The following is a 23,696-nucleotide window of genomic DNA, read 5'->3' on the forward strand; positions in this document are numbered from 1 at the left end:
TTTACATCCTAGTTGGGTGGGTAGGTGGGGGGGGTGGTCCTCACTCAGGGCACGACCTCAGCTAGGACCGGTACTGCTCATAGGTATTGTCTGACCCTGCCTTCTCAATTTTACAGTGCATTAGATAAAAGTATGTGCTATATAAATAAAAAGCATATTTCCTAAATGCTTATAGATCTATATTACAGAGACTATAGCAGACTCCAGACTTATATCTACGTATACTAGAGAGACTATAGCAGACTCCAGAATTATATCTATACTACAGAGACTATATCAGACTCCAGATTGGCAGGGGTGGAGGAGGCGGAGTCATGTGACACTTTTGCCAACTTTGGTCTGCTGCTTACAGAGAGATTTTCAGTTCGAGACGAGTCTGCATATACATTTACATGCATGTAACAGTTTTATTACCTTGCAAATAGTTTGTAGGGTTTGCAAAGTAGCCCAACGCTTCTGATGTAGCTAATTTTGGGTTTATAATGGAATAATATATATTTCCCCATAACATTTCTTGTGTGCGCGTGAACATTACGCCAGATGCGTGAGAGGTGGCAGCTCTGGTTACAGTGTAACCCTCTGGCGCCGTCATACATTATTACTATCACTTCCAGAATTTCACAGACGTGAGAAAAGCATATTCAGTCGCAGCTTTTTTTTTTTTTTTTTTTTGGGGGGGGGGGGGGGGGTAAGACGAAAAAGATGGTGGACTTCACGCACATTCTTGCAAAAGCCCTCTAAAAATTCTCTAAATTCTGTGAATCTTCTCTCATATAAGTAGTATTAAGTTCGCATATTAATACAATACACTTTTATTATTATATATTACCCTTGTGCCCAGTGCCCTGCGTAATAAGTGTATTTGAACATGTTTTCAAGGCCAACGCTCTAAATTAACGTCTTTACTTGCTAACTAACATGCCCAGGATCTATCGGGAAATACAGACCTTTTCAGACGCCCGCTGCACGGCGCTGCCGGCCCGGGGCGCCCAGGGGCCTAGGGGGCACACGGCGCATGCGTGCTGCAGCCTGTCGCCGTTTCATTCAAGCGCGCTGACTATTTCCGTAGATCGGGACCGTACCTGCATCCTCCAGGATCTGCGATTCGGGGGTGGGGGGACCCGACATCTGCGCTATAGGGGAACATAAGCCATACAATGAAGAAGCGCTATGTGGACGGCAGCAGGCTACGGAAAATGAAAAAGAGTAAAATCAGCGAGAGGATCTCTGAAAGGTAGGCGGGGGGGACGCGGCTTTGTGCGGCTCCTGCGCGCTCGCATGTCGCCGCGTCTCCTATGGCTTATTTACAAACTAACCTCACCCGTGTGCGGACACGCAGTAATCTCAGTTTGCTCCTAGTTTACCTATTCCGAGGGTATAGCCTATATATAAATATATTTATTAAGTATTTTCATAAACATTGAATTTGAATACGTGGCAAAATGTTTGTACAAATCAGTAACATCAGCAGGAGCTTCTAAATCTTATAACTGGTTTTGAAATATATTCTCTTTTATTCATTCTTAGTATCATAAGCATTGAGCTATGATCAGTTGAATTTTATATATCGCGCCTTTAAGGCGCTTGTTATGAATTTACGTAATAAAATTTTTTTATATTAGAGCATGTCGGCAGTTCAGGTGTTTTCTCGGCTTGAAACAAAGAAATGCTCCATACAGGTGCGCGTTTTATGTGCGTTTATTAGCTTTGCGGATTTGCTCGTCACGCTGCGTATCTGAGGCTGTTTCTCACTTACGAATAACAAACACGATGGCAGGATATTATACCAATGCTATACAGTAAATAACGTATATACCCAATATAGGGAATAACATACTGGGCCGATATAAGCAATAATATAGGGGCTCGATATATGGAATAATACGGAGTCGGTGTGGGGATCCTTTGTCTGGCTTTTTAATGCAGCCACGTAAGGCCAGTGATGCTGTCACTTGTCACCGCAGATTTGTGTTCATTATAGATCCACGTTTTGTTCAGGTTACCTGCGTGTGATGTCCTGATTCCTCTGGTGAGGAAGCGGCTCTCTAGCTACCGACTCGAGGATTTGCACATTTTTGATGTTTCAGTGTTATGGACTCCGCCAGCCCAGAATAGTGTGTTGTCATGGTTACTAAACATAAACTGGGCCATGCTATGTCACCAGTGCGGATTGCACAGCAATGGGATGTAAGACGCGGAACAAAGGACGTCGGTGCGACGGGCACTTTTTTCGATTGTTTCTTTGTTCAGTTTATACCTTTAATTTGTGCGTTTATCGCGCAGAAATAGAATTTGTAATCTAATTAAATGCTATGTATAATGAAGTAGTTGGCTTCCTATGTATTTCTATATGTCTTTGGTCCTGTATGGATGAATTATTATGTATTATTACGGAGAATGTGCGATTCAACCTATGGCGGTTGTGAATAAATTTATGTTCTCTTTGATTTGCACTCTTATTTTTAGCTGATTTACAATTTTAGAGACTTTTATGCCACTGAATTTAGATATTATCTGTTGTCTGTGTTAATGTTTTTGAATATATTTTACATTTAATTTACAGTAACTTTTTTTTAATGATATTAATAAGTATCCTATGTGTACCTTTTATATAATAAGTGGTTTTCTGTGTCCGTTTCAGTGCTTATACCTTCCTGAAGTTTTTGGTGGTGTGGATCTTGGTTCTCCTGGCCGACTTTATCCTGGAGTTTCGCTTTGAGTACCTGTGGCCTTGCTGGCTCTTCTTCGGAAGTGTCTACACCACCTTCCACTGCCATGGCCTGGTAAGAATACCTGCCGTCTCCCCTTCTCATCCATGACGTCTCCAGCTAAATCTCTGTTTGCAGTACAGCTGCTGCTTTAGTCATGACTCTCTTGGGTTCATCATTTTAAAATCAGTGTCATTTCACTTGAATTCTTAAAAGTCCTCGGGGGGGCTCGCAAAGCATGATTGTGATTGTGCCTGATTGGACCTGTTGGCCAGACCATTGCAGTGTCAGTAAGGTGCCTTTCTGCTGGAACATTCCGGGTGTCTGACGTGGCCGCCTGCCTCCTGCAGGTGATCTGCGTGGTCTTCGTTTCGGCCGCCTTCACTCTGGACGTCTTCTGCTTGATTTTCGTTCCCCTTCACTGGCTGTTTTTTGCCGCCAGCACATATGTGTTGTTCAACTACATATGGCATACAGGTACGGACACGCCGTTTTCCTCCCGTTAAAGCGGGAGACGCGGAGGTTCAGGTTGGTATGAACCGGCATCCTTGCTTATGAGAGGCAATTTACTGAAAGGACTTTCAGTGAGTAATTTTAAATTATAATTATGAAATGACCATCTTAGGCTTTACCGTGTTGTGGATATGTGACAGTGATATGTGCAAATATAATATCAATACAATGAACAGTTTGCATGGTATTAGTCTAGGGGAGGTGTGTGGCTCAGTAGGTTAAGGTATCGTGCATGTAATCAGAAGGGTGTTGGTTCAAATCCCTGGGTCAACCAAGTGATTTCACAGTTGGTCAATTGAGCGAGACCGTTAGCCCCCAATTGCTCAGGACTTTGTCTGATCCTACTTTCTCAAATAATACATGATGCTTTGGATAAAAGCATGTCTCAAGGTTGTCTGTTCATTTCGCATGTCCCCCTGCGGTCGTTTCAGAGAAGGGGCTGTGTGTGTCCACAATATCCCTCTGGATCCTGCTCATGTACACAGAAACATCACTCAGGTTTAAAGACGTCAAGAACTCCCACGTCAACCTCTCACACCTGTTTGCGGCTCACTGGTGAGTGTGAACGCACCTGTGAGCGTTTCGCGTCGAAGTACGCGGTGGCCGTGGGAAGCATGCACTCTCCGTGAGACTTTAGCGTCCTTTTGTGCTTTACTAATGGGATTGCAATGTAGTTAAATCAGCTTTTAGAAACTGGTGAGTTCAGAAACTGTTCTGTCTTTTCTAATTATCAATAATTAATTTAGGGGGAATTGTTTTTGCTTGTGTCTGACTGCATGTTTCGGAGGGCGTGTCAGACATTCGGGTGTTGTCATGCATGCAAAAGTGACAGAATTTGCAGATCCAGAATTAAATTACTCCATGAATAGACTCATCTTCCCTTCAAAATCCCAAAATCCTAATTATAAAAAACATCAGTACCGTCAAGTGTGGCAAAGAGGCTTGATGCTTGTCATTTATAACTGGAAGCACCAGGCTGTAAATCTTCAGCGCGTCTTACTGATTTATTATTTAGTCATCAATCCTAATCTTAATGGTCTTTATGGTGTTTAAAAGCTTCCTTAATAACGCACTGCCCCCCCTAGCCTGCTGCGCTTAGAGGTCATATGCTGAATGTTTGTGATCTGCTTCTAAAGCCCTTGAGACTAAAATGATTCTGCACCCTGCATGGTAAGTGTGGATTAGTGAACCTTATGTTCGGGTCTTATTGTCGTGTTCTGAGAGACGCAGTTAAATACTTTTGCCACAGTTGCACGAGAGGGGATAGGTGTATGTGGGTTTAGATTAGATGCAATATGAGATATTTACAAGAAGAACTGTGCTATAAAAGTACAAGAATGCAAATGGACCACAGAATAGTTAAAATAAATTAATAGAAAATAAAACCTAGTTTTTCTTGAGAAAGGAGACAGGATTTGGTGTGAAGCAGATGCACTGATCTCAGGTTCTCCTCTCCCTTTTAGCATCGGCTACCCCGTCGTCTATCTGGGATTTGATGCCACCTGTTACTTCACCAGCGTTTTCAAGCTGCGCTCGCGGAAGGCCGTACAGAGTGAGAATGACTTTCACATGCAACTGCTGCTTCAGTCCCTGCCTCCTGGACTCCAGCTGTACCCCAAGTGTCTGGCTGACTCCAAAGAAAGTAGGTCCCTGCCAAAGCAGACATGACCATGAGGCTTCCTTAGAGAAGCATGGCGAGTGGGCGTCTTGAGAATTGGCCGAGGGCCCTTAAGTCATATGGCAGTTTATGATGTTGCATCTGCCTTCACTGAATAATGTTACATTTTACGATCTGAGCAGCTCCCAAAAAGGAATATTTAATAAGTTCTGTTGTTTTTTCTGGTCTGTAGACTCCAAGTGGAAAACTAAACCGGAGTGCACACAATACCAGTGTTCGAACGTTGCAGTTTCTTCTGAAGACAAGTACGTAGTGGACTGTCTCCAAATTGATGGTGTGGAGAGGAGGAGTGGTAAGGACCTAGAGGACACCAAGCTGGGCTGTCCTCTCTCCCAGCCTCTGGATCCGAAAGGTTCTGAGACTGATATTCGTGAAGATCCCCCAGGTCATGAGCAGGAGCCTGACCCTCAGGGAGCTTCCAGCAGTATGGCATCTCAGGAAGAGCCAGGAAACAGAGGCCCAAAGACCTGCAAGGCGTCCTCACCCAAAGTGCGCAGGGTGCCATCCAACAGCACCGCTCCTTGCCTTCGAGGGGACAGGAAGCCAAAGGGCTCCAAGGCCACCAGCCCCAGCCGAGAGATGACTGAGAGGAACATCCCCAGCAACCAGAGCAGCTGCTTAGAGCAAGTTACTAAGTATGTTGTATGTTTGAGTCTATGTCTTTGGGCACCATGGAAACAGCAGCCTGTGAATAACCGTCACTCAGGCTGTGTGGGGATCGCGGTATCATTCTCGATGTTAGTGATGGGCACCATGGAAACAGCAGCCTGTGAATAACCGTCACTCAGGCTGTGTGGGGATCGCGGTATCATTCTCGATGTTAGTGATGGGCACCATGGAAACAGCAGCCTGTGAATAACCGTCACTCAGGCTGTGTGGGGATCGCGGTATCATTCTCGATGTTAGTGATGGGCACCATGGAAACAGCAGCCTGTGAATAACCATCACTCAGGCTGTGTGGGGATCGCGGTATCATTCTCGATGTTAGTGATGGGCACCATGGAAACAGCAGCCTGTGAATAACCGTCACTCAGGCTGTGTGGGGATCGCGGTATCATTCTCGATGTTAGTGATGGGCACCACGGAAAACAGTGGTGGGGACCATGATTTCCTTCCAGGGAAATGAGCCATGTTAGGTTTACTTTCATATAATTAACCGGGTGTTTAATAAAAAATCCATCCTTCAGAGCCTGTTTTCCTAGTGTTGCTATGGAGATAGCTTGTACTTCCTAGTGAATCGAAGGCCCCGGTCTTGTTTGCTGGGGTTTTTGTACAGGCTGGAGCAGGAGATGCGCCGGCTGAAGGGAGAACTGCAGACGAGCAAGCAGGCGGAGGTGGAGCTACGGAGCCACATGTGCAACCTCACCAACAGCGAGAGGAGTCTGCGGCCAGAAGTGTCCCTTCTGCGGCAGGCAAACGATTCGCTGCAGAACAAGTGTGTTTAACCAACACTCTGCTACCACCTAGGGGCCATGAGTGAAAAATAACCCAGCATGATCTCACTTACTTGTAAATTGTTATTGATTTTGCACAAATTTTGCACCATTTGTGTTGCTGTCAGCCAAGCTAAAAATAAAACATATAAATAAAATAAATTTTTTTAATCACTTGTAGCAGTTGTGTACAAGCCTCTGCCCATATTGATATCCCCACAGGTTATTATAATAATAATAATCACAATTATTATTGTTATTGTTATTATTAAATTGATGTCCCCATTATTGGGGTCAGTAGCTTTAGCTCCCACACATCCACTGTCAGAAATAGATCATGTAGAGTCACATTTTATGAAATTGATTGATTTAGCTAGTATTGAAACAGCCAGATTTCTTCTAAATGCATCTGTGGGAAATTGCAGGATCCTGTGGCTAATGAAGACAAAGCAGAAGGACAAGCAGACCAGCACGTTGCTGGAGAAGAAAGTGAAAGTGGAAATGGAGTCCCGCATTGCCGCCGAGAAGCAGCTGGCGGAGCTTCAGTCGCGAAAGCTGGACGAGGCACCACCCTCACCTCACGGGGGTCTGCTGTCAGCCAGCAGGTACAGACCCCCTAACCCTCACCTCACGGGGGTCTGCTGTCAGCCAGCAGGTACAGACCCCCTAACCCTCACCTCACGGGTGTCTGCTGTCAGCCAGCAGGTACAGACCCCCTAACCCTCACCTCACGGGTGTCTGCTGTCAGCCAGCAGGTACAGACCCCCTAACCCTCACCTCACGGGTGTCTGCTGTCAGCCAGCAGGTACAGACCCCCTAACCCTCACCTCACGGGGGTCTGTTGTCAGCCAGCAGGTACAGACCCCCTAACCCTCACCTCACGGGGGTCTGCTCTCAGCCAGCAGGTACAGACCACCTAACCCTCACCTCACGGGGGTCTGCTCTCAGCCAGCAGGTACAGACCCCCTAACCCTCACCTCACGGGGGTCTGCTCTCAGCCAGCAGGTACAGACCACCTAACCCTCACCTCACGGGGGTCTGCTCTCAGCCAGCAGGTACAGACCCCCTAACCCTCACCTCACGGGGGTCTGCTGTCAGCCAGCAGGTACAGACCCCCTTACCCTCACCTCACGGGGGTCTGCTGTCAGCCAGCAGGTACAGACCTCCTAACCCTCACCTCACGGGGGTCTGCTCTCAGCCAGCAGGTACAGACCCCCTAACCCTCACCTCACGGGGGTCTGCTGTCAGCCAGCAGGTACAGACCACCTAACCCTCACCTCACGGGGGTCTGCTCTCAGCCAGCAGGTACAGACCCCCTAACCCTCACCTCACGGGGGTCTGCTCTCAGCCAGCAGGTACAGACTCCCTAACCCTCACCTCGCGGGGGTCTGCTCTCAGCCAGCAGGTACAAACCCGCTCTATTTCAACTACCTAAGTAGCTGCGTAGGAGACCTTTCCACCTTTTAAAGTTCTGCTTTAACGACACTCTGCTAATTCGCTGTCATGATAAATCCAGGAGCTTTTTGATATTTTATTTATGGATTAAAATAGGCAGATGTTGCAGTAAGTATGTGTCACCCTTCGTCAGAGTGCCTGCCAATAAAATCATTAAGTTCTTAATTGCTAGCTTTTAGTTTGCTTGAAATGTTCATTGATTTTGCTCATTAGTAAGTTGTAGTGCTCGACATCAACGGTAATGGGTTTTAGGCGATACTCTGTGGCCTTGTGTCTTCGTATCAAGGTTCCAAATGTGGGTTTTTTTTCACAAACTTGTCACATTTCGCTGTTCTTTAAAGACGATGACGTTCTAGCTGCTGTGCTTTCCGTGGTGCATGGAAACAGAGTTTAATCAAAAGAAATTTGCCTTCGTCGGACTAAAAGCCTGTATTCTTTCCATCTCTTACAATAGGCAGGAACAAACAGAGACCCTGTTGTTAAAAAGGAAAGCTAAAGATCTAGAAACAGAATTCAGACAACTTCAGCTGGAGAGTCAAGGGAAAGAGAGTCAAATAATAGCTCTAGAAAATGAAGTGGAGGTAAAAATGCACATTTTAAGTTTACCCGTACAGATGTAGGTGTTGAGCAATGTGAGATGCAGTCTGTGACCTGTGCTTGTTACAGTGCTGCCTGACTGTTTGTGTTTTGGACGTGGTTTGTCTTATTTTACATTCTTTGCTTTTTTACGTGTGACTTGCATGAGGCTACCATTGATGATGGGGCGCGTTGGCGTCATGGCGACGTGCCAGCGAGAGATGTCATCCTTTCCACCATTATTTTTCTTAGTTCAACGTGCAATTAAAATGATTATACTTAACATTTAACTCAGTATATTCGATATTTTATCTATGTATACGTTTATTTACATTGACTTTGCTATTAAATCATGAAATTTGATGTCTGCATGAAACATGCATGAGTTCATAGTAATATCATCACACGTTTTCTTTACACGACAGTTGTGCTCTTCTTGTGTCTGATTGCTATAACACCTCGCCGTGTGCCATGTCGTTCTCGTCGTCTGTGCGGCACGTGATGATTTTCAACGATTATCGAGCTGCCGGCCACAGCCTTTTGCTGTGACGACGCCCCAGATTTTCCCAGCAGCCCTAGTGACTGAAGCCGCCTGAACTCGGCCTCCGTGCTCCTCTCGCAGGTCCTCCGCAAATACGAAAGCGTGGAGCATGAAGCCGAGATGTTGCTCTCGGCGCTGACAGCCATGCAGGACAAGACTCAGCATCTGGAGTACAACCTAAGTGCCGAAACGAGGATCAAGCTGGACCTCTTCTCTGCGCTGGGAGATGTTCGCAGACAGCTGGAGATCGCCCAAGGTGCCTCCGTCTTCATGTTTTCATGAGCATCAGCGTACCCTGTGAAGTGCATTATACTGAAATATTGGCCATATTTCTGATATTCTATGCCTGGAAAACTTAAGGGAAGCTGCTCTTGATGTGAAATGTCTGAGACGCACGCGGGAAGGTTAGGGCAGAACGCGTGGGTCCTCCCGGGACGGCATTAATTGTGTACGGTGAGAGTCGTTCTTCTGCATTGTTTACTTCAGCTGTGGGAAGCGGGAAACCTGCTTTGCGGAGCAGCGCTGTCTGACTGCACTTTGATCTTCGACACTTGGCTGCGATTCATACTAAAAATAGGATCGTACAGCTTTTCTCATTCAGCCCGGCAGATATCTCAGTCTAGACAGCGTTATTTCATCAACCCAAAACTGTATTAAATTGAACGTCCAGCAGATTTTGTTAAGAAAAGGATATAAATGAGTCTTTGATTACAGGCAGTTGTAGACCGGTGTAATTAATCTGTTCCACAATACACATAAGTGAAGTTTTATGTACCTTGGATATAGCTTCCCATACCATTCAGGGTATCTTGTAGCGAAAAACACATAAGCCAAAAAATATACTAGTAATGCGTACTGAAGAACGCTTGCAGGTCTATGTCGTCTTTTTGCATTAAGGGTTCTGTAAACTCTGTGTATCTTGGATATTTTTGCCGCAAGTCCGAATTTACTTAAGTTGGTTTTACGTCAGTCAAGAGCTGCCTGTACCTGGCTTAGGGCGGTTCTTTTTCAGCAATGAGTCCATTTTTTATATTAGACAGAAAATGTTTTTTTTTTTGGTGCTGTTGGGGATATTTCATTGGCTGTAGAAAGAGGTAAATTACACAGATGTCTGTGACCCAGGCTGAGAAAAGTTAGGTTTCAGTATAACGTTTGAGACATTCATAATTTATCTGAGTCCCGCATGCATCCATTTTCCAAACCGCTTATCCCACTGGGGGTCCGGAGCCTATCCCGGAAGCAATGGGCACGAGGCAGGGAACAACCCAGGATGGGGGGCCAGCCCATCGCAGGGCACACTCACACACCATTCACTCACACATGCACACCTACGGGCAATTTAGTAACTCCAATTAGCCTCAGCATGTTTTTGGACGGGGGGGGGGGGGGGGAGGAAACCGTAGTACCCGGAGGAAACCCCATGATGACATGTGGAGAACTTGCAAACTCCACACACATGTGACCCAGGCAGAGACTCGAACCCGGGTCCGAGAGGTGTGAGGCAACCGTGCTAACCACCGTACCACCATGCCGCCCCATCCAGCATGCAACGTTCCTGAATTGATTTATGTTTCTTCTGCAGGGAGAACAATCAAGCAGGATCAGGAGATCGGTGAGATGAAAAAGAAGATCGCAGAGGTCATGGCAGTAATGCCTGGTATAACCTACACAGCCCCATACCCAATAGTGCCACATCTCACGAAGTTCCTGAGCTCTGAGGACTGTGTGCTGGATCGCACGGCACTAATGTACCAGTGTCTTAAGAAGTAGGAGTGCTATGTTCTACAGAACCAAACAGAATCTTCTCTGAGTACAAACCCAAAACTTACCCTCTGGAGTCAGTTTGTTTGAATGAACGTATTATTCTCCGGTCCTGGGCATGGACATGTGACCCGGCCGAGCTCGTTAACCGTCTGTAAGATCTCACCTTCCTGAACGTGTTTCACACTCCTTCACAAATGTGCACTGAGGACAGTTAAGCTTCTCCGGATTTTATTTAAGCCATCAGTGAACAAACTCTGCCGTCGTGGATGCTGAGCAGTGTCGGATAGGGGTGTCACTCGGACGTGATCGTTTATCATTGGTCGTTCAGTAAGTCGTTGATATATATTTTAAATATGAATAAGGAATGCTTTTAAATATATGTCAAAATATGTGGTAAATTAAAAGATATTGTAAAATGATTAATGAATACATTTACTTATTGCTTTTGTGTACAGTGTTATCTATAGCGTCATATGCTGTGAGCGCTTCAGTAATCAGTCTCTCGCAGTGTACTGAAAGGAACAGGTATAAGACTACAGAATTTGAGATTTTATCATTATAAGAGTAATATTTAAATGTATCATTTAATTATTTAACTTCGAGAGAATTTTCATTGCAGGTAGAACTGTCTGGGATGGTAACCGAAAAACCTCAATCATTTATACGACATCCACAAAATCACACAAAAATAGCAATAAATGTCGCTTTCAATTAAAAGGACATATTTTGACATATATGTTCAGAGATCCTTAGGGTTATGTTCACATGTTACTGATGTTTAATGTTCTGCTATACTGTTCTTGGCTCCTGCTTGATGTCTAACCCGTCAGTCCAAGTTCGACAGGTTCGGCAAATGAGAGAAACCCACTTCTGTTTAACGGAGATAAACGGAGGGTCTCATCATTACTACGTATTACAATCCGTACACATGAAACTCTTACCGTTGCAGTTATTTTTAAACACAAGTTTTTCAGTAATCAAACTTAAGGATAAACTTTCAGATTCACACAACGGGAATCTAGCTGAGCTTTCCGAAAAACAAAGCTATCATTTTTTGCAAATACAGTATTTTTTTTCCCCCAAATTGTCAATTCCAGTCTGATTTTTCAGAATAGTTCTGCAGATCTTAAATAGCGCCATAGACGATATGTAATGTATACAATTTATCCTTATTTACGCAAATGCTCCACACCGTTTTTTTGTGGTTTAAATGAATTCTTTGCCCACCACCCAGCGGGACCACATCACTGACAGAAATCGGGGTAAAACGTGCAGACGGGGGCCGCTGAATTATTCATGAGCTGTGTGCTTTTTCGCTTTGCCAGATCTGATTACAGGTGTGGAAACGGCGATGGCATGCGCGCGGCATCAGACACCCGCCTGAGTCACAGGTGATCTTCGCGTGTCACTGCAGGCTAAATCCACCAGGTGTCTTTGTCGCCGTACACCTTGGAAGCCGGGTGACAGATTTGGGTCATATGACTTCTAGGGCTGAATAAATTGCCGTAAATAGTGTGTTTGTTCTGCAAACAAGCCCCTCCCCCGTAGCTATGTTTCAGATATCTGTTACTCAGATGCTATTTCCATAATACCTGTAGATACTTATTATTTCCACTATTTTCTGTGCAGGGAATGATATTATAAACAGCCTAAGCTACAGAATATTGAAAACAAAGACACAAAAGGTCACGCTTTAGAGCGGAATACGCTTCATATGCTCTAATCTGAAATGGAGTGTGGAATATATTATTTGCTTCTTTAGATTTACGGTTTATTTTTCATTTTCACTGGCTCTTGGTGCAGTGGCTTTCTAGGAGCCCAAGAGTACAAATCAGCAGCCGCCCTATTGCTGTTTAGAAACAGCACTGAAGATATTAACCATCGACAGGCTTTACTATGAGCAGTGGTTCAACCCGAGGTCTTTATTGAGGTCTTTTTGGCTGTTTTTAATGCATTTTTTTCCCTGCTGCTGGGCAAAATCATATAATTCCTTTTAGTGAGTAAAGTTCGTATCTTACATTACAAATCAGCTTGTTCATAAGTAGCAGCTTCAGTTCTATCCAAATTGGTTTCTTAAGCTTACTTTATATTTCCCAGCTAATCAGTTCCAGTTTAGACTAAATCTTTGGTCTGTGATCTAGCAGTAATGTCTCATTTAGGGTGTAAGACTTCACAAGTAAAACGGTTCTTCAAAGGCTTGGACTTAACTAAGATTTGATCAAGACAAGGTCAAAGTAAGATAAAATGTAAACGCTTTTCAACCTACATGGGTCACACTACATTTCACTGTGTCGAATGATCGATTTTGACATTGTCTCTGCACTAAAACCAGTCAATTAACCTTGCGTTGACCAATTCTATATAAACTTTATTTTGGATGTTATGTCATTTTTGTCTCTCTGTTGATTTGTAATCTGTTTAGTACTTTGTTTACATTTTCATGTGTGTATTATGTACTGTTTTTGTGATTATTGGTGTACAGTATTTATACTGAATAAGGAAGGTTGTGTTCGAGTGTCCAGGCGAACCGGTGATTCTCAAAATGTACACATGTTTTAGTGTGATTAAGTGCTGATGCTCTGTCTGTATGCTTTATGGAGACTGTAGTTCAGTCTTTGGCCATATTTTAAATTTAGACTCGTGAGTTGTCTGGTTTAACTCAAAAGATGTGGCTTTTAAACTAGGACAATGAAACTGAAGGCGAAACACCTGCTTCACAGGCATGATGTGTCAGAAAGACACAGAGAAAATGTTTCATATTCCAAATGTAAATTCAAATAGCTAAACATTGCAGCAGTATACTTTCTAAACAGATACGGAGTCCTGTTTGTCAGATGTGTATTACAACTATCGCTTTCTGATAATTCTGGTTTCCACTGCCAGTGTCCCAAATCTGCCGCGTCACAGATGCGACCCGCCTACAACTGTGAGCAAGACCACTACGCTTTTTCTTCAAAGACCCCTTAGTACCAAAATCGCATAAGTCAACTATCAGTGCAGGCAGACTATGGAAAAAAACCGGACACCCATAACACCTGGTGACGGGTCAGGTTAGTCCTGCGATTGCCCACATACTGAGTAATTGCGCTCGCATGCCACATCGCGTGGCATTCAGTCTGCCGCATGGACTGATCTCCGGCTTGCGTCTGCTGCTCATACTGTCTCCCTGACATTTTTAAATCTCATTCTCTAAATCCCAGAAGTTTAAATAAAGAGACCAGAGCTGTCCTTAGAGGAAGGCCCCTGCCATGGGTGAAATTTCAGCGTTTCACTGAAATGAATTTTGATGCATAACAAAGTTTTTTGGTTACATGCTAGAATTTCATACACTTGTGCCTATAATATTTCATTTGGAAGCTCCACTTATATACACACACTTATACAAATTATGTAATTAACTTTGAATCAAGGTACACAATGTTTTTCAGTCTTTTTTTAAATGGATGTAATGTACTTTGTAGAAGTTAGAATAGCTGTGATCAGACCTTGGAGTTATTTGTAAAAAAAAAAACAAAAAAAATGATTTATACTTTTTATGAAATGGTCGCCGTTGTTTTTGTAATTCTTTTCCATCAGTACTTTATGGGAAGGAGGTATTTTTACGGCTTAATGTGCATTTTTACAATGCTTTGGATTCATTTTCATTTTGTCCGTGTTATTGTCTGCACGAGGAAAAAAAATGCATTCCGGGTTATTTTTTAATTTCAGCAGCTCACCTGTGAATGAGACTTTTTAAATGCAGGATGTGAACATCAACACAAGGGCTCATTACTTGTTCGTATTTTCCCTGCATACCTAGTGAGCAAGAAAATAAAGTTTTCAGTGGTCTCTTCTTACTTTGACTTCTGCTATGGATTTAATATATATATCCAATGGCACATTTCGTGTGCATATTAACTTGTTAAAAACCTCTTTCCATAGACCACAAGAGGATCGTTAAATAGATATGCATCCTACCTTAGTTAGTCCTCTCATTTGCTAAAAACCCAGTCATGCACGTTTTCCATTTAAGGGAGATTAATTGAAAACAAGCTTTTAGTTAATCGCTTGCTAATCATTTTAACGTTTTCGCTACATGCGGTTTAACGGATGACTGCCTGGCAGTGTGAGCCGTGCCACATCTGGCATCCCTGTCATCCTTCTCTTACATTTATTTACATGATACTTTCATCCAAAGTGACATGCAGTAGAGGAAACAGTGTCAGACAGTTCTTAGATCAATTGGGGGGAATCATTCTATTCACTGTGGGATTTGAACTGGCAACCTTCTGGTGACAAGCAGAGTCCCAACCCACTGAACTAAATACTGCACCTGGTTTTCTGTGCCTAACCACCAGAGCCACAAACCACAGACAGGGTCATGCTGAACCCAGTGCTCTGCTGGGTAAAAAATTAGGGGGAGGGGATGGATGGATGGATGGATATTATGCACCTCTTATACCTAGAGCTCTGATTGCAACTGTGGATTTAATGACAAACGGTGAAAAAACATCCAACAATCAGTCTTTATTTAGGACTTGATTCATCAGTAAAGCTTGTTGTAAAATACATTGATTTACACTTAGTGGTCGTGAAACCCGCCACCTTTATCTGCCCATTTACCTTTATCTGGCTGTTTGTAATGTGATGTGTTTCTGTGTTCACCTTGACCAGGAAAAGTGGTTAAAATATGGTCAGACCCGTGTGTAGGAATCCTTCAGAGAAACCTGCCTTCCAGTTGTGCTGCGTTTAAGGTGCTAATATAATATATTCCCATTGAACAGTGTGCAGTATAGACAGAAAGGCCTATTAAATTATCCTGTAGCTGACGCCAGACTGTAGCTGAGTTTTTATACGCGGTGTCCTGATTAACTGCAATGTCCAGCCCCCAAAGAGAGCAGGAAATCCCGGGACGGACCTCCCCCCATTGCCCCCCCCCCCCCCCCCCCCCCCAGATGCGGCATCTCCACCCCTCATATTTTTGCCCAGCGGAGAACCACATTGAGCCTTGGCTCCGGTGATAAAGCGGCGCAGAACTGGCCAGCTCTGAAACAAAGGTTATCTGGCAGGAAGGGCCATCTCGAGGGGAGCCCTTAAAGCCAATGACTGTCAGCTTTCATCATCCGGCGAGAGCGCAGGCCCTCCTGCAGACGCTGGCCTCGGGCGAGGAAGGTAGATGGAGCTTATCCTGTCTGGACGGCCCGGCCTACATCTTTGATGCCGGCTGAGCCCTTCGCTTGGCTCGCTCATTCATTAACCTTCAAAACGGGCTCTGTTTAAGCCGCCGGCCGCCGTTCGATACGCCGGAGCCCCCTGGCCACCCCCTCGCCATAGCCGGGTTACACACCGTACTGATTCAAACATCTGTCTGAGGATACTTTTGGTTTCCGGGGTTTGGATCATTTAACTCAGCCACGCTAGTTCATCACGGCTCTTCGGGGACAGACCGGGGGGGGAATCCGTGGATTACACGTTTTAATTAGTCCTGGGTGTCTGTGGGGGGATTTTAAATACAGGATATGGATTTAACCCCCGATTGAGGATACAGGCCCTGTTTACATCCTGTTAGCATCAGAGGTGAAAATAATGCAAAGGTGCTTGAGGTGGGATTAGCCTTCAGCTGACACCATGCATTCTTTGTCTGCCGTTCCCTGGTAACTTACTCGCACGGCTAATCTCGTGGAGTAACTGGATCCTGTCTTTGTTCTGCATTTTGTTTTAATGGTCCTGTCCTCTTTGTATGTTTTCACGTTCTACTGTCGTTCAACAGCATCACATGTTAAAGCTGTATTCGAGATTTCACCAGTGTGTTACAGATGGTTTTGCTAAGGTGTACATTAAGTTTATATATATATGCATATATATAGTAATGCAGTAAGCAAGATTTAGTCTTAGAACCTTTCTGGCTTCATGCTCTGCTCTGTAGGACTTACCGGGGTTGTACTGTAGCATTGTGATAGTAAACAGTGGTTCTCAATTCACACAATTTACATTTATTTAGCAGATGGTTTAGCCCAAAGCAACTGAGGCAGACAGAACTCTACACAGCTGTCAAGGAGCCAACTTCAGTGTGGTGTGTGGTTCTGTGGGTTAGGCCTCTGTGTCTGTGATCAGAAGGTTGCTGGTTTGAGCCCTGTCTTTGGCAGTATAGCTGCATCCCCACTGGACACTTGATCAAGGTCCTTAACCCCCTGAAATCCTCCAGGATTGCCATATAAATGGCTAACCCTGTACTTGGGAGCCAAGCTTTGCTCTTAGCTGTACAGTACGATGCAATAGTCAAAGAAAACATTTAAGGTTGTTTATCTGGGTAATAAGAGTATATTTGCTAAGGACAAAAAAAAAAATCACAATTTATCTTTAGAACTCTATTAAATTAGAAATTAGTAATTCTTCTGTTCTTAACCAAGTTATATCTAAAGTGATATCTTATTGGATGGCTAGATGAATAATGCTTTGGGTCGCAAACCTCCGCTCAGGGGCACCTCAGCCATTCCATGTCTACAATGAATTTCACCACCAGCTCAATCAATCAATATGGGGCAGTGGTCAAGTCAAAAACACATGGCTGCATTGGATGGTCGCTACAAATACTGCAGTCATTTTAGAAGATAACTCACTTTGACAGACATAATGTCGTAGTTTGAAATCAACATAAAGATCATTTAAACATCATTTTCTTTTACTGCCTACAACTTTTTCACACTAATGTATATATGTATGTGTGTTTGTCTCAAAGGAGAGCAAGATGGAATAAGCGAGAAGAAGCTTTCCAATGTACTGGTGCAAATGGCAAATAGAGCGTAATTTCATTTAGGTGCTGCTTGGCTGAGCATCTAATGAATGAACAGTGCAAATTAGCATTGGAGCAAAAGCTACACAATGGATTGCAAATATAAGAAGCTAATAAGGCAGCTATTCAATCAAAGACAAGTGGAAAAAGAGCATTCAGGAGAAGTAAGAGATTAACTAAGGAATCACAAATGAAGACAGAATGGTAAGGCTTTGGATGACGGAGTTTCTGGAAGCTTGAGAGATTTTGATGATGGTTCTTATTCAATATCCAAGCAAATTCAATTTTATATCCTGCCGTTCCCATCATACAGCGTCCATCCCATGGAGGCGTGGCCTAGCCAACACACACGGCCTCATAAATGGACATTGCAGTAGCTGAATTATAGGCAGCTTGTATGGGAACAAATCCAGAGGAAGGCAACAGAAGAGAGGATAAAAACATGGTGGTTCATGGTGTACATCCCATATTTTACATTAAGAATGATATCCATCCATCCAACACCACACACACACACATTTGAGCCTCCAATCCTGGAGATGGGTAGTGTCTATACTACCCACTGAGACTCCGAGCTAATGGAGGAATGGAAGATCTCTGTGAAAGAGGGCAACCTATGTTCGGATTCTCCATGACACCATGTTGATTTGTGCAGAGACCACTAACCACCATGGCTTACGGCCCTAAAACGCAGCCAGCAGTTTGATGAGGGCTGGTCCTCCTTATCAACACTGATCTTATAACTGGCACATAATCTACTGCAAATGATGCATGTAAGATTTCTGGACTAAAAGGTGACGTTTTGTTTTAAAGGAAAGAAACTACATAACTCAGAGATAAAGAATAGGGTCTGAGACAGGAAATCTTAATTTTGGGGGACAAATTTAAATTCACACTTCACAAACTTTAAGAGCAATTTATGTGCAGATTTAAACACTTCTGTGTTTTTGATCAGAAATGCCACCTGCTGCTATGTAAAGTTAGGGGACCTGGTGGGTCGGGCTAAGGGTAACCCCCCCTACCCAGATTTTGTCTTCCACAACAACGTGTTTTTTGCACTTCAACCAGCAATCTTTTAAAAGTCCATGTCTGTAGTCATCAGTCATCACCGTCGCCCCAGGCTAATTACTGCTTCTTTAAATTTCCGTTAATTTTCTGGTTTTTCAGGTTCACCTGTCACCAGCCTTTGCACTGCCCCCACCCTGTCTGTGCTGTCAAACCGCCCGTCGCTTGCCTTACAATGATCGTCCATTTGTCAGGCTACTCGAAGCTCAAAGCAGGTTGGACTGTAACTGGAAAATTACCCGTGATTCGGATTCGTTTTTGACGCATTACTGCCGTTTTTCCAGAGAGCGGCAGTGTCGAGTTCATGCACGGACATGTGCATAGTTCTGTAGACATTGAAACTTATGTTACACGTTCTCAATTATAATGACTGAGCTGTTTTATAAATATCAATAAAATGTGTATATAAATTGTATAGCTTATCCATTCAGTTCCGCAAACATCAGTCTAAGAGACATGTAAACTTTAATCTGTTCAACAGTAAACGTACCATTACGTAGATTAAACAATTGCCACAGAAAATGTATTAATCCGACATTCTTTGGTAAAATGGTCATTTTGAATACACGGGTGACACAAAAAAATACTTAAAGATGCTTTATTTATATGTTTCCAGTTTTCTTGTTCAAATTTATACACAAGAAGTAAAATGTAAACTTGAATAATATTGATTTCCATCTAAGAGTATTTTTATTATGACACGTGTTAACACCCATCCGATTGTATCAAGATGCCGTCCTTTACAAACTTAAAATATGCCGTAATTCCAGCTTGTACCGCTAGATGTTGCTACATACCTACATTGCAGGTGAGAACCTTTCAACGCCGCAACGCCCCTAAATCTCAAGGCTTACTCCATCAGAGCATCTAACTTTCGATGTCATTTTCAAAACATCCACTTGTGGTAAGTGGTAAGATATGTAGAATAATGTGGAGTAATTGAAAAGTTTCAGAAGTGTTAACCTACATTTAGGCTTCCCCCTTGAGCTATTTGCGCTCTAGGTGCGCTTGTCCCACAAGACACCGATAAGAGTTTCGCCGGATGGCAGACATACCCAGCAGCTTTTGATAACGACGGATCTCCCCCTTATCCCACCACGAATACCACTTCGTAATGGACACGGGTCCACAGAAAGTGGCGGTAATTTATCCCACGATCCCACGTGTGATGTCTGAGTCCCGGGTAGGGTTATAGGCTCACCGAGTCACCACCCACAGGCGCACCGTCTGACCACGAAAAACGCGCATTAAACCAATATTAATTAAATTGATCGGTGGGAAAGTGTTAGTTCACAGTCCAGGAGCCGCTTTTACAAATGCGCTTGTGATGTTTGTTTTTGTATAAAACCTTTTCTATACAATCGTCTAAATTGTAAAATTTTTCTGATGACTTTACTATTTTAAAATACAGTAATTGTAGTAGCAGTAGTATAGTAGTAGTGATAATAATTAATAAATTATTATTAATAATATTATTATGTAACACATTAAGTATAATCTTTGATTCAAAACAACATGCATATTTTCCTCATGCCCTATGCATCCTAACATGAGCTTGGTGGCTCACTCCAACTCTGTAATGGACAAGCCATTATGGAATATGGATGAACATTAATTACATGTATGTATATATGTATATTTGTATATAGCAATCATTTTCAATGTCTTTTGTCTTGGCAGATTTTGCTGTAATTAACAGCTCTGGGTAATTAGTTTCTTGTTTTCCGTCTATTTATTGAAAACCTAATTGCAATAAAGGATAAACATATGAATACGAATGAATGGTAATGTAATTGAATGGGAATTGCCATAATCAGACACCGGAGACGATGCTGATTCTTTTAACCCAGACATTAGATGGAGCTCCAGTAACTCGGGCCTTGAATGGTGCACGATCTGGGGGCCGAGCTCTTTGACTATGTATGCGTAGGTCTGCAATAAAAACAGCTGAACATTCATGCAGTTTGATGAGGCTCCGGCGCCATCAGACACGAGGACAAGCCTTTGTTGCTGGGCTTTTGGCCGTAAGGAACGGGCGGACATTAATAAGAGATGACCGTGTTGTTATTGAGAAACATGCAGGAGACATGCCTTAAAAGGCAGAGCCGCGAAAGGGTCCAGATCTGCCAGACTGGTGATGGGGAAGCGCGCTCCTACTCACGTCCCGTCATTTAATATTATACAAGGTATCTGTTTCTGCTAATATGCGGATATGCCAGCAATTTTCTCATAAATTGGTTTTGGGGTCTGTGTCAAAGATGAGCCGCACTGCAGATTAATAGACAAAATGACTCGACCCTGAGTGATTTAGGGTGTTTTGTGACCCTAACGTATTACCTGCAAAATGCCATTCTGCACTTTTCCAATGTGTGGAACGCAGGTGCTGTAGGTTTTAATGAAGCTTATCTCACCCTGCGCTGAGTGGCGTTTAAGGTTAAAACATCCCAGCTTTTAAGAAGTACTAACCATCACCTAGTTATAGCGCCCTGCCAAGGATATTTACAGGGCGACGTGTTATTTCTGCGGCGCTCAGAGGACTGACAGCATGCCCGGCACAAACAATAAGACAGAAGGGAAACAAAATTACAGAAATTTACAAAGTTTGACAAATGGTGGCTGCATGTTGCCACAAGCTAATGACTCGCAATGATTAATAAGTGTAAAAATAATTGCATTTCATTAAGATTGATGACACTCCATTTAACCTCCTCTCTCATTTCAGCCCTAAAGTGGAAAGAGATGAAGTTCTCATCCATAATGGCTCTGGTAGCATCACTATAGTAACATGGGCAGTGATGGAGTGTGCCCAGACCAGCAGCCAATCAGAGCCCACCGCACCAGCGCGCTCGCCAGCCGGAAACCGGCGCTACCTGGATCTCGGCATTCACCTGTTTCAAGCTGCACGGTACCTAATGACCTCTTAAATAAAACAATTAGGCCTTTAGACGGAATTGGCTGCGAATAAGATGGATTCCGTCTCTTTAAACATATGTTAACATAACGAATTAATAAACGTTTCCCCTGCAGTGAGGGCTGATGTGCCGTCCCATTAGTCAGTAACTATCAGGGAGATAAATTTGTACTGTTTTACTCTTCATAATTCAGCCGTTAATATCATAGTAAATGTGTTTCATCTACTGTTACATATGTGTGTGTGTGTGTATATATATATATATATATATATATATATATATATACACTGTATGTCTCTGTGGCCATTTTCACGGTGAGTGGTTCATTCTCTCCTTATGATAAAAGTGTCTCTTCCTGCCTCATCGTGCCCACGACGGTTATTCCCAGAACAAGTAATGGAATCTGTGTGGTTTTGATAGCGTTTACACGTCGTAATCCTCGGAAGTGAGGTGTAGAGACGGAGTCTCTCTCTACTTTCATTTCTGTCCTTGGCTTACTGGGTCTCTGGATGGCCCAATGCTGACTTATTGCTGAAGACTTCTCAGTTCCTGGTCGTGCAGTAAAGGCTAGCTGCTGTGAAAACGCTGTCTTGACCAAAATGTCGCCTGTTTTAGAGGCAAATCTCGGCTGAGGATCAGTCCTGCTGGATACTTATAGATGTGCTGCACCTCAGGCAAAAGGCGACATGCATATTGATCAGCAGACTGCCAGTAAGGCAGAAAAACCTGCTGCACTCCTAATCGAAACCCGAAGACGAGAGCAGGAGGCCATGCCTGTCGGAATGACATTTAAATATTACAAAAGACTAAAATGCTGTGTATGATGTACCCACCAATGTTCAGATCCCTCAAAAACACAGACAATTCTAAGAGTTTCACCTTAAACATTTATTTTGTTTATGTTTCGAGTCAGACCGGATGGCAGGCTCCAGAAATCCTTTTTAATGTGTGATGCGGTGCATACGGAAAATCAAAACGGTAGACTTTTATCGCGGATTAAGATGATATCAGTTTGGAAAGTAACATTGCCAAGGTTAGCGAGGCGGTTGGGGGGGCGGGGGGTGTAGTGAAGCAAGATGGCCGCCACGGTAACCAGAGGCATTGTGGGGAGATAAATGGTTGACCCGGGTCTGTGTCAGGTTAGGATTGATGCCACTATCAGCCCAGTGCTTTTTCAATGATTTTTTCAGATCTCTGATAGAGTGTGTTATCTAGTTACTGGCATGAGGGCAATGGCCTGCAGGCAAGAAGAAGGTCAATCTATGAGGACAATCTTTGTTGGACTAAATGAGAAAAAGGCTGAACAAAAAAAAAAAATAATAAAATAAATAAGAAAGCAGCTGCTAGATCTATGGGATAGGATAAGCTAAATTACTTCTCTTTACTAAGACAGGCCTCAGGCGTGGCTGACAGATTTGAGAGGAAGCTCAGCGGAAGGCGCACTCCAGCTGCAACTGTACGCGATATGCCGCTCGGACCCGCGTGAAGGACGGCGCCCCTTGTGGCGGCCGCCGGACGCAGGCGGCGGGACACGCTGGGGCTCGTTCTGACATTTGGACTCGTGAGGGTGAGGAATGGCTGTGCTGATGCGATTAGACGTTAGTCACCGTGGGTGAGGCGGAACGACCGGAGTCACAGAGGAACAGATGAGAGGCCGTGAAGCTGCAGGTGCCGTTTCATTTCAGCTCTTCTCATTTTCTCTTCCCATCACATTTAAGGTTCCCATAATCACTCTGCTTCACCAGGACTCTGCGCAGTTTCGCACTGATAGATGGAAACACATTCATTGAGCTCGGTGCCACTGATGTCCTTTAATATGATGCTCTGTTTCGGCCCAGCTACCTAGTGCATTTTAGCGATTCAAAGTGCATTTCAGTTAGCCAGATCCATTTCATCTACTCATTTCCGTGACCCACAGTGCATTTTAGCTACCCAAAATGCATTTCATCTACACCTTTCTGCTACCCAAAGAGCATTTTAGCTACTCAAAGTGCATTTAAACTACCCACAGCACATGTCAACTACCCAAAGTGTATTGCAGCTACCCTTTTGAACCCCCCCCCCCCCAAAGGTCATTTCATCAGCCCAAAGTGCCATTTCAGCTACTTGATGAATGAATCACTGTGTTCTTCATGGTAGGTAAATTGTTACTGACACAGAGATGTGTTTTGGTTGCTGTTTTCTCTGTTTGGCCTGTGGATCTTTAAGGAGGTGTGTATGTTTCATTGAGCCTTGGCTGAGGTCGGTGGGAACCCTGACAAGAAAACAAGCCCAAGGAT

At 43.7% G+C, this 23,696-nt stretch overlaps 1 protein-coding gene across 1 annotated transcript; it reads left to right on the forward strand.

The window, feature by feature from the left end:
* Positions 1–890: 890 nt before the first annotated feature.
* On the forward strand, positions 891–14,504 carry si:dkey-12h9.6 (macoilin-1). Its single transcript, XM_048986526.1, has 11 exons — positions 891–1,234; positions 2,642–2,783; positions 3,059–3,185; positions 3,653–3,776; positions 4,685–4,863; positions 5,072–5,534; positions 6,176–6,334; positions 6,758–6,937; positions 8,242–8,368; positions 8,986–9,160; positions 10,487–14,504. Exons 1-11 carry the CDS (start codon positions 1,158–1,160, stop codon positions 10,672–10,674), a joined length of 1,941 nt encoding a protein of 646 aa, XP_048842483.1. The 5' UTR covers positions 891–1,157; the 3' UTR covers positions 10,675–14,504.
* Positions 14,505–23,696: the final 9,192 nt, after the last annotated feature.

Source organism: Brienomyrus brachyistius, chromosome 19 (genome assembly GCF_023856365.1).
Source record: "Brienomyrus brachyistius isolate T26 chromosome 19, BBRACH_0.4, whole genome shotgun sequence".
Classification (NCBI taxonomy): Eukaryota; Metazoa; Chordata; class Actinopteri; order Osteoglossiformes; family Mormyridae; genus Brienomyrus; species Brienomyrus brachyistius.